This window comes from Mobula hypostoma, chromosome 5, assembly GCF_963921235.1.
Source record: "Mobula hypostoma chromosome 5, sMobHyp1.1, whole genome shotgun sequence".
In the NCBI taxonomy this organism is placed as follows: Eukaryota; Metazoa; Chordata; class Chondrichthyes; order Myliobatiformes; family Myliobatidae; genus Mobula; species Mobula hypostoma.
Window position 1 is genome coordinate 74,041,715 of NC_086101.1, and position 12,788 is coordinate 74,054,502.

At 39.1% G+C, this 12,788-nt stretch overlaps 1 protein-coding gene across 1 annotated transcript in view; it reads right to left on the reverse strand.

Annotated features, from left to right (window-relative positions):
- The window catches only part of clasp1a (cytoplasmic linker associated protein 1a), a 300,065-nt gene that overhangs the window by 46,584 nt on the left and 240,693 nt on the right, over positions 1-12,788 (reverse strand). Inside the window, exons 32-33 of the mRNA XM_063048559.1 lie at positions 5,276-5,419; positions 4,683-4,789 (exon numbers count right to left, since the gene is read on the reverse strand). Coding sequence (XP_062904629.1) covers positions 4,683-4,789; positions 5,276-5,419 — 251 coding nt within the window. The remainder of the gene's footprint in view (positions 1-4,682; positions 4,790-5,275; positions 5,420-12,788) is intronic.

Here is a 12,788-nt window from a genome sequence, read left to right on the forward strand (position 1 = left end):
AGCAAGAAGATTCGCCAGACCCAACAAGATGTCGTACACAGCCTGGATCATGAACTTAATGCGCTGGGCTCTGCCTGCCAGATGTTAGAACAAGAGATATTCCACTTAAGTGCACCCTCCCAGATCCTTGCTGCCCTATTCCCATCATTCTGGTACACACTTCAACAGTTGCTCACATCCCTTCCAGGACCAGTTTGCATCTGTCCCTGCCCTGAGCCCTGTCAAAGCATGTTATGCCCAGCCCCATATGACCAGATGCCACAGTACCTATCAGATCCCTGAAGGCAAAGGAAAACATTTGACACATTGCAATGCAAGTTGCCAATCATACTTGAGCAGATTTTTAGACTTGGCTTCATGTGAAGATCAACAGTGTTATTCATTGAGCACATCAAGTTCAATTTCAACCATCCTCTATGAGGTGAAGTAAAACTTTAATCATTTGCAACAAAAGACCATTTAAGGTGATCTGAAATAAAGAGAGAAAAGTCAGCATCTGCGGAAAGAGAAAATTAACATTTCAGGTCAAGGAATGCTTGTCAGAAGGGTGTTCACCCTGAAATGTTAAATCATCTGTGTGATGTTCAAGAAGATGAACAAATCAAATTTGACATGGCTAATATTGTACTTGGACAGGAGTCAAAAAGTTAACAATGTGAAAATATGACACCATCATTTAGGTAATACAAATCATGAAAACAAAATACTTCAGACTTGCCCAAAATTCAACTACCAACAAAAGATATGTTTACTTAGCAAGATGGTATGTGCTGATTTAAAAAAAAAAAAAAAAAATGAACACATCTCTCAGGTTCTTAATAGTTTAGGTACTTAAAGGCTTTTGGCTGGTCAGTCAACTCAGTTTTAGGCAGAAAAACACAGAATCAATTCTGCAATCAGGATTTGAACAGAATTTCATATGCAAGTGCTTAACTGAGGTCTGCACTGTTAGAAAGCATGCTCTTTTAGATAAGATGATAGATTATAATTAAGGTACCTATAATTAGAACATTTTGGAAAAATTCAACAGGCCAGATAGCACCCATGGAGAGAGAATATTCATTGATCTGAAACTTATGTATAGACTTGCAACCACTGCAAATTATTTCCTTTTATTTCATAATTCCAGCATTCAGTGTTTTGCTATTGGACTAATGTCTTTATTTTCCTGTTCAGACATATATAGCAGATCCCATGGGAGTGAAATCTGTCCCCCCCTATCCAGCAGTTAATATCCAAGCAGCATTAATTACGGACTATGTTTATGTAATCTGCTGTGTTTGCCAAATGGTTGGAATTAAGTAAAAGTCATTGGTAATAAAGTATCTTGAAAATCTTAGATACATATTGCATTGTTGAAGTTTTGTTTACTTTTGATTAATGCTACTAAAGAACTAGATGATCTTATAATTCTCATTTGTCCTTTGTTCAGAATATCAGTTCAATACATTGTATTATGTAGCATTAAACATTCAGACAAACATTAAAATCCATGACACTTTGAGCTAAAGCCAGCCTACTGAACTTCAGCATTCCAACTAATCTCAGACAAAAAAATCATAGCTTTGATTTAAAAAAAAAGCACTTCTGGTTAATACTTCAACTAAGCATTAATTATGAAGAACATAGCATTTAACTATTTTTCCATAGTGTGTACTCCGCCAATTTACTGCAGGAAGATTGGTCTTGGAAAGATAGTTTAATTGGAATAAGGGACTCAGGAAGCCTTAAGTATTGCCTTCCTCAGCCATAATATTCAGGAGAATATTTAAGAGTTTTAGTTTGTATTCAACGTATTGAGGCTTGGGATTCTGAAGTAATGTTCAAATGTAAAATTTTGCAAGTGTAAATCCTCATCAGTCTAATTAAAATAAAACAAGCATTTTGTTCAGAGTTCAAGCTGCAAATTCAAATTCTCAGTGACTAAAAATTAAATAAATGGGTTGTCAGTGCAACGAAAATGTCATACATCAGCCATGGCATTTTTCTAAACCAGCCAGCTTTATGAGTACATTTGACATTCAAGGTCAGGCAGCATCTATGGACAGAAATAAAAAGCTGACATTTCCTGCTGTGATCCTAAGGATCCTGGCCTGAAATGCCGATTCTTTATTCCTCTTCATAGATGCTGCCTAGCTTGCTGAGTCCCCCCAGCATTGTGTGTTTGTGTGTAACTCAGGACTTCCCACATCTGCAGAATCTCGTATATTCACATGTCAGGCTACTTTTTGATCTTCATGTTCCTACATGACCAGAGCTTAGAAACACTTAGTCATAGTCATACTTTATTGATCCCAGGGGAAATTGGTTTTCGTTATAGTTGCACCATAAATAATAAATAGTAATAAAACCATAAATAGTTAAAATAGTAATATGTAAATTATGCCAGCAAATAAGTCCAGGACCAGCCTATTGGCTCAGGGTGTCCGACCCTCCAAGGGAGGAGTTGTAAAGTTTGATGGCCACAGGCAGGAATGACTTCCTATGACGCTCTGTGTTGCATCTCGGTGAAATGAGTCTCTGGCTGAATGTACTCCTGTGCTCAACCAGTACATTATGTAGTGGATGGAAGACATTGTCCAAGATGGCATGCAACTTAGACAGCATCCTCTTTTCAGACACCACCGTCAGAGAGTCCAGTCCCATCCCCACACCATCACTGGCCTTACGAATGAGTTTGTTGATTCTGTTGGTGATACTTCAGATATTCTGTCATAGTATTTTGTAATTGCCAACATTTAGTACATGCAGCTCCATTTACAAGCTCTCCTGAATCAACGAATGACCCTTTCTTGTTTGTATCAGCTAATTGTATATTTTACGGCTTACGAAATCGCGCTGCACAGCCTAAGAACCACTGTTCAAGCCTAAGTGAATAAAACCATTCTCCTAAACATGTGAGGACTGTCTGCTTTTAGATATTATGTTTAAAAATACTATTTAAAAACATGCAGTAATCATTGCTGTTTTGCCTTCAAATGCATAATAATCTGCAAATTTTATTTATTTTGTGGTAGGAGTATTTCACCCTTCGCACATTCAGAATCTGTTCTATGGATAAGTATAGGTGTAAAGGTGAAGTTTAACTTGCTGTGCTGCCCATCACATGATCATACCAAAAACTCCACAAGAAAAACAGATTTCACTCTTACTTGTCATAATCCTTCATATCCCTAAACCAGGCCAATCTATCTTGCCATTAAAATTAATTCAATCCTGCTATCATTTAAACAATCGTCCATATTTATGTCACTTCCAGCCAGTAATTCTCCACTGGTCTGGAAAAATGACTAGATTCCATATATTGAAATTACAAATCCTTTAAAAAAAAACACAAGCGATATTAAATCTTATGCTAATACTCTCAGCAGCCTCACCTAAATTAACCAGTAATTTACATCACTCAGTCTACTGGCACCAAAGTAGTTAATGTGACACATCTGGAGGCACAGGAAAAAAATTCCTTATGCATGTTACCAGGTCTCAAAACTTCAAGAAAACTTAACTGAATGTTTTCATCTGTACAAAGCACAGGTCATATGCATCTTTGGTTCTATTGTGGATAGCTGCTTAATTCTGTGCACAAAATGGGAACTAAGGGTTTATAGTATCCATTTGCCTTTTAGGTACAAAGTTGATCAGCTATCACAAACAATAGCAGTTGTCAGGAAACACTGCTTCCATCGGTCTACTACAAAGTTGGCAGGAGCACATACTAAATGTATTATAATAATTTTGAAATGTCATCTTCATGAATATAGCCCATTTCCAGGATGAAGTGTTCCATTTTGTTATTAAGTTTCTATTAATACATAGGTTCCTCAAACTAGCAATATTGCATGATAATTGCAGGTTAATAATGCTAATTTATCCAAGAACCATGCTTTTAAAATGTGAAATAAGCCAAAATACCAATGTTAATGGCATTAACACTATAGTTATGTACTATAACAGATTATGCCTTCCCCAAAATGCACAATATACAATCTACAAGTACAATTTATGTCACATATGATACAGGAATAACAATGCAGTTTTAGTGAATGCAATGGTGGGAGAGAAAAACAAAAGCTTCAAGTATCTTCGAAAGATTGTAAAAGAAAATATGATTGGTTTGAAGAGTGGAAAAATTAATTGTACATCTAGGAAATTAATTTTCTTCTCACTATACAAACTCGAAGCATTTCATGACATGTTCATGCTGTTTTGCAGCCTACTGAATTCCAGGAAATATACAAGAGCATGCTCTACCAAGAAATATTTAAACTCAGATTTCCTAAACTCCATTTTTGTTAAGTAATCATTATTATCCTCAATGTTAGGAAGTTCAGTTTTGTTCAATATTTTCAGTTTGCAAACACCAGGATCAATTCCAAAAACACAATTTTTGTTTTTTACTCATTTTGCAAATACAGCCAATAGGAAATAAGGAAAAGGTGGAACTTGTAAGCAAAATTCATTTACAAGATTTTAATTCTCAATGGTTTTGCCATTTGCTGTGTAGTATTTAGTTCCTTTTTTGAACAAGAACAAGGGAAAGGATGAAAACGTGGATAAAAATGTAAAAAAATGCATGAAATATCTATTTATGATTCATTTTGAAGATCGTAACTGTCAAAATGTTACTGGAATTTCAATTGCAATAACATCTAATACAAAAAATCAACCGGATGATTTATTACCTTGGAGAAAGACCACCATGTGAACAATTTGTAGGTGAAGTAAGAGGGCTTGTTCGACTGCTGGAGTGCCGTGAAGGTGTGCGCCCCATTGTGTTGCTGGGTGAACTCTATTAAGAGAGGAATATAATGAAGTATTACTTTGTCAATACTTCAATGAAGGGTAACTAGCTAAAGTAACTGGAACATAAGCAACATTATGAGAATCCAAAGTTACTCAATTACTGGTACATTTTATTCGAATTCATTACATAGAAATTTAAGAATTAAACAAAGCACACTGATCAAGCCTTGTGCATTGACAGGAATGTTGGACCTTTATATAAACACTGTAGAAGACAGGTATTCTAATGTTTTAAATTCACAAGCAAATAACAGCACGTCTGATAGTGCAGCAGTTCTTCATTGGTGCATAATATTAATCAGGAATTTCAATTTTGCATCCAATTTCTACTGTGCCAGAGTTGATTGGGCACTTACCACAATAACGTTTTTGAACCAATTCATAAAACAGGCATGCAAAGTACATTTTTTGAAAAAACAAATTTGGAATATATCACGCAGTATAAAGTAGAGAGCTATAAGCCAGTAAGTACCACATTAGTATTGCTGGAGTTCTTCAAATGATTATGTAGGAGCTTGGTGGCACCATCTTGGAAGGTTTTTGGCAAGGCACCAAGTAACATAGTGAATTCAGGAGTGTTCAGTTCAAACAGAGAAATCAACACGACCTGCGCAGCCTATGGAAAATAGTGAAACAAAATAATTAAAAACTTTTGTCCTTTCCCAAAATCATGGATTAAACCAGGGGTCAGCAACCTTTGTGCCTCTGTGGGCTAGATCGCGTATTAATGAGCAGACAGTAGGCCAGATAAATGCCATAAAAGACTTGAAATATGTGAATTATCCTTTTAAATATATCTAGTTATGTTTTGCCTCAAATTAATGAATAAAGCATGGTAGAACATCATTTGTGCTTAAGGTTGCCTACCCCTGGTTTAAACAGATCTTTTAGAAGCCACAGTCATTCAACTGAAACAATGAATACTCCTTTATCAGTATTTACTGCACTATTTGCAGGTTATTGGCTTTTCTTTACAAGATTTAACAGTGCATCCTATCAATGCTTAATAATGATACTGCTAATTATTAATTAAGGATATTTGGAACCAACTTGAAGCCACTATTTAATAATACTTTACGGATGGCTTGTAAAAATGCCTTTGTTTAAATTCAAAGTTCAACCAGTTCAGCACTCAAGACTGAAGTGAGTCTGGCCAGGGCTGTTTCAAACTTTTGCCATTTTTAACAATTTGTCAACAGTAAATGCATGAGAATTAAGTAGATTAGATCAGTCAATAACCTTCCAACAGTATACACCACCTATTTTATCCATATAATTAAATCATACAGTGCATTTTCTTGTGCTTGTTTGCCCAATTAGATCTAGTGTAGCAGAAAAATGAAAAATAAATGGTAAAATAAATTATCTTCATAATGCCCATGCCCAAGCTTCAAAGCAATCATTCTGCAGTTTGCACTTGCTTTTTCTAGTTATGCAGAAGGACCACAAAGTACATCTTGTATATTACCTGGTAAAAATGTATTGTTTTATCTGGAACATTACTACAGAATATTCAATAAAACAATGAGCCCATCATGCTCATTCAAATAAACATCCAATTGGTCTTACTTTTCTGTGTCTTCCTTTTAGTTTTAGTCAGTTCCATTTGTAAGCTGCAAATCAACTTGCATCCACTACTGATTGCAAATTGCAATTATTGCAAGACTTTTTCCTTGCATGTGGTTCTTTAAATAATTGCCTTAAATTTGCTTCCTCTGATTATTAACTAGACTGCTACTGGAAACAATTTCTATTTTATCAAATACTCCTAGAATTTTAAATACTTTCATATCTGCTCTAAATAGAACAGATATTTCTTTAGTCTTAATTAATTAAAGGTTTTCATCCATGATTCATTCTCATAAATCTTTTCTGCATCCTATTTAATAGAAATTTTTCTTACAAGTCACAATAGTTTGGCTGAGAGAGAAATATTAAAAGGTTTTAATATAACTCCATGACTTTTTCCTTGCTCTGTTGGTAAAGAAAGAGATTTCTTATTAAATCAATAATTTTCTCAGGTTGCCCTTCACTCAAATACTCACTAATAAACACTAATTTCAGTCCTTCCATGTCTTTTAAGATTGTACTATATAGATTATTATCATTCTTCAAATCATAATGAATCACTTCATACATCTATTTAGTACCTTTTTAAATCTTCCACATGTGCTGGTGTATTTATTTAACTAATTTGTCTCTCCGAAAGTTTGCTACTATCATCTTTGCTGTTTATTGCATGTCTGAGGTTTGAATCATTTACAGATTTTAATGTCATCTGTAAGGGGTTTCCTTTTTCTTATGTCACTGCATAGTCTAACTAAAATGACTTCTTTGTTATGTTATAATTGAAAGAGCTTCTTTGTTATGCTAACTGATGAGAAAGTCCTCCCACCAGCAGTTTGTTTGGATCACGTTACTGATAAGATGATGTTACGAACCAATTGGGATAGTTGTTATGCTTTTGGTGTGTCTGTAAGATATTGTATGTGCGGGGTTTTGGGGCGGGAGAGAGAGAGACACAGAGGATGGACCAGGTGCTGTGAGTCCACTAACGGGGTCAGACCCCGAGCTGGGCGTTCGGCGAGGAGAGGAGACAGAGACGGACTCGTGTGGAGCGTCTGGTCGACCACCATTGTTGGTCCCAGGCGGCCGGTTGAAACGGTCCGAGGGGTCGCAGGGTGAAGAAGAAGGGTCCTGAGCTCCAACTGTTTGTGCACCAAGAAATTGAACTTTGATAAGTGTGGCGCCTTTTATTTTCCTTTTATATTTTATTCTCTATTAATTATATAGTTCCAGTAGTATCCATAAACTGTAAATCATTTAATTGTATCTGGTGTATTGTCTTGTTATTTGGGCGGGGCGGGGTACATCACACAGCATCCACACAAACTGATTACCCAGTTTGGTGGGGCCAAGGGCTGTTTCCCTAGACGACAGCGAGCCGAGCAACCCTGAGGCTGGCCGGGGGGGGGGGGGGGGCTACACCGGGATTGGAACTACTGGTATGTTGTATGGTTGCCCTGTTTAAATCAGTAATGTGTGTCTCTGTGGGTTATTTGCTGGTTATTGCTGCATGTGTGGTGGGTGAGGTCTTTGTTCGAGTTCAGACTAGCATCGACGAGTTGGAGGTGGAACTCGGGGCTGTCCATGCTGTTGGGAGAGAGAGGAAAGAGTGGTCTGATTTGGAGGTAGTCTCTGCAAATAAATGTTCTAGCTCTGGCAGGCTCCGCCTGGCATTTGGGATAGTGTCCACCCCAAGAGGGGCAGAGGCGTGTGAGATGTGGGCGGTGCGGATCTCTCAGTTGTTAGATGAGTGGCAGTGCTCGGTTGAGGGAGAGCGACAGGGATTGGTTGAAAGTTTAAGTAGGCAGGCTGGTGACGGTGTTAGAGCTGTCAGGTTCATTTACACCGTAGTGACAGCTGTCAGTTATTTGAAAGAGGGGGGAAAGTTTTCAGTGTGTCTTCTCTAGCTAGGAGGGCAGCTAAATTGCATGCAGTGCCAGGGGATCACTTCAGGGGATCAGCCCCTCCTTCAGTTGTTCGGCTGATCAGAGAGGTGTCGGGAAACTTAGTGGAGGCCCAGTGGGGGAACGGCTTGGGGTCTCTGGGGAAGCATGTTCCCAGCAATGGACCAGTGAACTTCCGAAAGGAAAAGACCCCATTCCTAAAGGCTTAGAGGGACCACGCCCCAGGGTGTCGCTATGGATAGAGGGAAGCGATGCTAAAGCCATCCTCGACCCCGGGGCGTAGGTCAAGATGTTGTACAGTTCGTTTTACAACCGGTGTCTGAAGCATTTAGCCTTGACAACTGCAAGGGCACTGTAGATTTTGGGTACCAGTACCAATAATTATCCAGAAGACGATGATTGGTTAATGACCCTGGAAGTTCATGGGGGCATTGTCTGGGCACCCAGCGTGTCGAGTTGCTTCTGAGGACGTGTGTAGCAGTCTTGAGCTGGTACCGAATTTAAATGGGACCCAGCTGTGGTACAGCCTGGGGAAAGTAGCTGAGGGTGAGACCCTCTTAGTAGACGCTCCGAACTACCACGAGGGAGGGGAGTTGACCGTTGAAGACACCTCAGAGAGAGAGAGGTTGCGGCAACTGGACCCTGGCGCCGTGGAAGATGTAGGCAGTGTGTGTGTGGATTATGCAACGTGGTTTAATGTGCTGGATCTGAGGAGTGGATGTTGCCAGATCCCAAGGAGTGCGGCTGTTGAGCCGAAGATGGCCAATATTAGTTCCCTAGGATTCTTCTGATCCGAAAAGATGCCCAAGGGCATATTCGGAGCCCCTGCATCCTTCCCGCGGGGCAGGAGGAAGACCATAGAGTTTTGGCGTATGTGGATGACTGTCTAGAGCTTGGATTCACCTGGGGGGGACTATGAGGCGAGGTGAGTGGTTGAGCCCGGGCGACAGAAGCGAAGTTCCACATGTGGAGGAGTTTTTGGCCGGAGGAGTTTGGTGCAATATGAGAAAAATGACCCCACATACCAGTTGAACTTCCTGGTGTTGGAACAGACGGTGGTGGACCTGCGGATGGAAACCCAGGTCGTCAATCTGAATGAGACACAGGAGAGAGGGGATTTGCACCGCTGAACTGAGTGCTCAGAAATGCAGGCCGGAGACTGAGTGCCGCACTTGTGGGGCGACCATTGCAGACTTGGAATTCACGCTCGTCAACGTGGAGAAGGAGAAACGGAATTCCGAGCTGACACTGCAGTCATGTACTGATGAATTAATCCAGCAAGAAGAAACAATGACCCACCTTCGAAGGGATCAGCAGAAACTCAAGACATCGATTCAGAAAAGACTGGAAGACTTACAAGTTGGGGAAGGTCAAGGAAGTGTTCTGACTAAGGCCAACAGAAAACCGAGAGCCCAGGCAGGGGAGTTTGACTACACTCCCGAGGAGGTGAAGAAGTGGAGGACAGATCTCAGAAAAGGGAGGCGTACGCTTGAAAGGAACCTAAACATGTCTATCGCGAGTTTAAATGAAGTGGAAAAACTGAAAGTTGACCTGGAAGACGTCATCAGGAAGAAACAACCGGAGGCTGAACATTCTTTAACTGCTGCTTTTCAGGTCAGGGTGGAAGAAGCTGGTTGGGTAACTGCGTCCCAGACTGAGATGGCCATGAACCCTGAGTCAGAACTACTGAGGCTGTGGCGAGAGTTGAAGGAGTCCCCGAAGAAGCTGATGTCTCGACTGCAGGAGGCTGAAGGGGGAGCCCCGGCTAAATGTTTCAGTTTGGAGAAACTTAAACAGCAGCTACCGATCGAGGGAATGAGGACGGATACGGATTCGAAGGATGATGTGCTGTACATGTGGTACATGCTGCCTTTTGCTAACTTCCCCGTGATTGAGGAAGAGACCTTTGGCCCTTCTCCCACTGAGTCAGGTGTAGCGGGGAGGGCTAGCTGTGGGCAGTCTGAGTTACGGCAGGATTAGGAAGGAAAAGAAGCGGGGCCCCGGACACAGGACAAGGGGCTCTGAGTTGTAATGGTGGCCTGAATGAGAGAGGAGTTGGCAAGTAGGCCCAAGGTATCCCTAGTAGTGTCTGAGCCTTTGGGTTTAGGTGAAGGCGTACGGAGGTCTTGGAGGATTAGGAAGCTCTCAGATAGGTTGGCCTATGTAACGCCCATGGATGGGCAGAAGGTCCACTGTTTGGGGAGCAACGTCACTGTGTGTATCTGGATGGGTTTCTGTGTCTGTAGGACTGGTTGGCGAGTTATTTAGAAGTCATGAGGACATGACTTTATTTGGTGGGGGGAAGAGTGTAAGGGCTGTTTCCCTAGACGACAGCGAGCCGAGCGACCTTGAGGCTGGCCGGGGGGCTACACATGTTATTGTCACCCAATAATAAATTATGGGTATGCATTAAAGAGAGCAGTAGCTGGTAACATCTTTTTTTCCTTTGAAACACCACTCATCTACAGTCAGCCCATCCAATTACCCAAACCCCAGTTATCTTCAACAATATGAAAATTAAAATCAACCAGTGTTATCTTCCATATTCAGTCAATTTGGAAGTCATGTTATTGTGCTTCCTATAAGTTTTAAATTTTGATAAAATTTATGCATGGCATTTTAATCAAATCCTGAATGTATTTTTCATGCAATTAATCAAATGTGTATAATTAGTTTCAATGGAATAATAACTGGAACAAAAGTATATTTTGATAATTGTTAGAACTAATAGAGTGTGTGCATTCAAATAACGAGGTCTGTTATGATATTCAAATGCATTACGATATTTATAACTTTAAGCAGTATTTAACAGAGGTTTGATTTAGTAAAAGTTTATCACAAAAAAAATCCAATTTTCGTTTATTACAAAGAGCATATTTCAAGTTCAAAATAAACACAAGAACTGTTAATGCACTTTCAAACCCATTAGTTAACAGATAAGCATGCATTCCAAAACTGTAAGCAGCAGTTCCATTGTCAGGGCCAATGCAGTATGTTATTAAAACTGCAGAAAGACAACCCTTATTCCCAATCAACACCGACTATGTGCTGTATAATTATAGAAAATAACTTCTGTTGGCAATACAGTAGAGTGAATAAACTTAGTTATGTTGAAAAAGGCAGCGAGGCCAAGACCCTTGTACAGCCAAGTTTAAGAAAAAAGCCAGAAGGTAAAGGGAAAAGCAACTTGAAATTAGTAGGTGCAACGTGTTTTTCTACCTGTTTACACTTTTCTTCCAGGCCAATTTCACCAGGCCCAGAGGTGTTCGAACAGGACCTGGCCAACCCCTCATCACTCAACCAACTATGCACAGTCTGGGTTTGACAGGTGGGAAGGGTATTAGAAAAATTTAGAATACAATAAACAGCAGTTGCATGATTAAAAAAAAAACTTATATAAAGCTGAAGAGCCATGACAGAAAGTGATAAGTTCACCAACTATGTTTGCAACAGAAAGATGCAGGTAACCCCTTAAACTGTAAATCTATGGATCTGCTGCCAGTAAAATGATTTTTGCTTTCCCCTCACTTACACATTTTAATAAAATCTAAATATTTGTCCATTTATAAAAGTACTTGCAGCAATTGTCAACAATTTAAAACAATGCCAAAAATGCATTAAATATACCTGTGAAATAATCCAGAGAGATTAGGAAAAAAAATGGATTATAAACATTTTATAGCTGTCTGTTGCAACACTGCTTGGACCTGAGAGAATTGCTTGTTCATTTTTTAAAATATATATTCGTGCACTAGCAATGCCAGCATTTATTGCCCATCCCTAATTGCCCTTGAACTTAGAATCCATTGAGAGTGGCTACGTGGTTACTTGTAGAGAAGACTAGGAAAGGTAGTACATTTCCTTTAATACGGGACATTATCAAACCCAGTGGGTTTACATGACAACATATTAGATTTATACTTACTAGCTTTTTTGGGATTTGAACTTGGATCTTAGGACCAAGGTTATAGAAATTTGGCTGTAATCACTATTCTACTGTCCTCCTTTCAAAGTTTTATGTTTGATTTAACAGCAGTAGTTTCAATATTATATTTAACATCTACTAACAATGTTCCAAGTACATAACTATTATAACAAAGGAAAAAAAACATTAAAACTGCTTTGCAAAAACAGATTATGTCTGACCAGCTTCCAAATACATATTATTATATTTGATAAAATGTTTATGCAAATGATATTTCCATTCTGGATAAATGAACAAAGCCCTGTGATATATTTAATTTATATTTTTCAAATTAGCACCCCTGGACTGAACGGTGCATATCTGAAGAATAAAACAAATAGGGAGCATGGTTGATATGAAATACACGTTTAAATCAACTTTTTAACCATGAGGATATACTGCTATCGGATGACATTGCACAAAGGTACTGTGTTAAATAATGTGATACATTTGATAAATTGTATTGCATTTTGGTGTTTGATTGTTGGGGTTTTTTGTATTGCTATATTTACGCTCTATTCTTGGTTGGTGCGGCTATAACGAAACCAAAT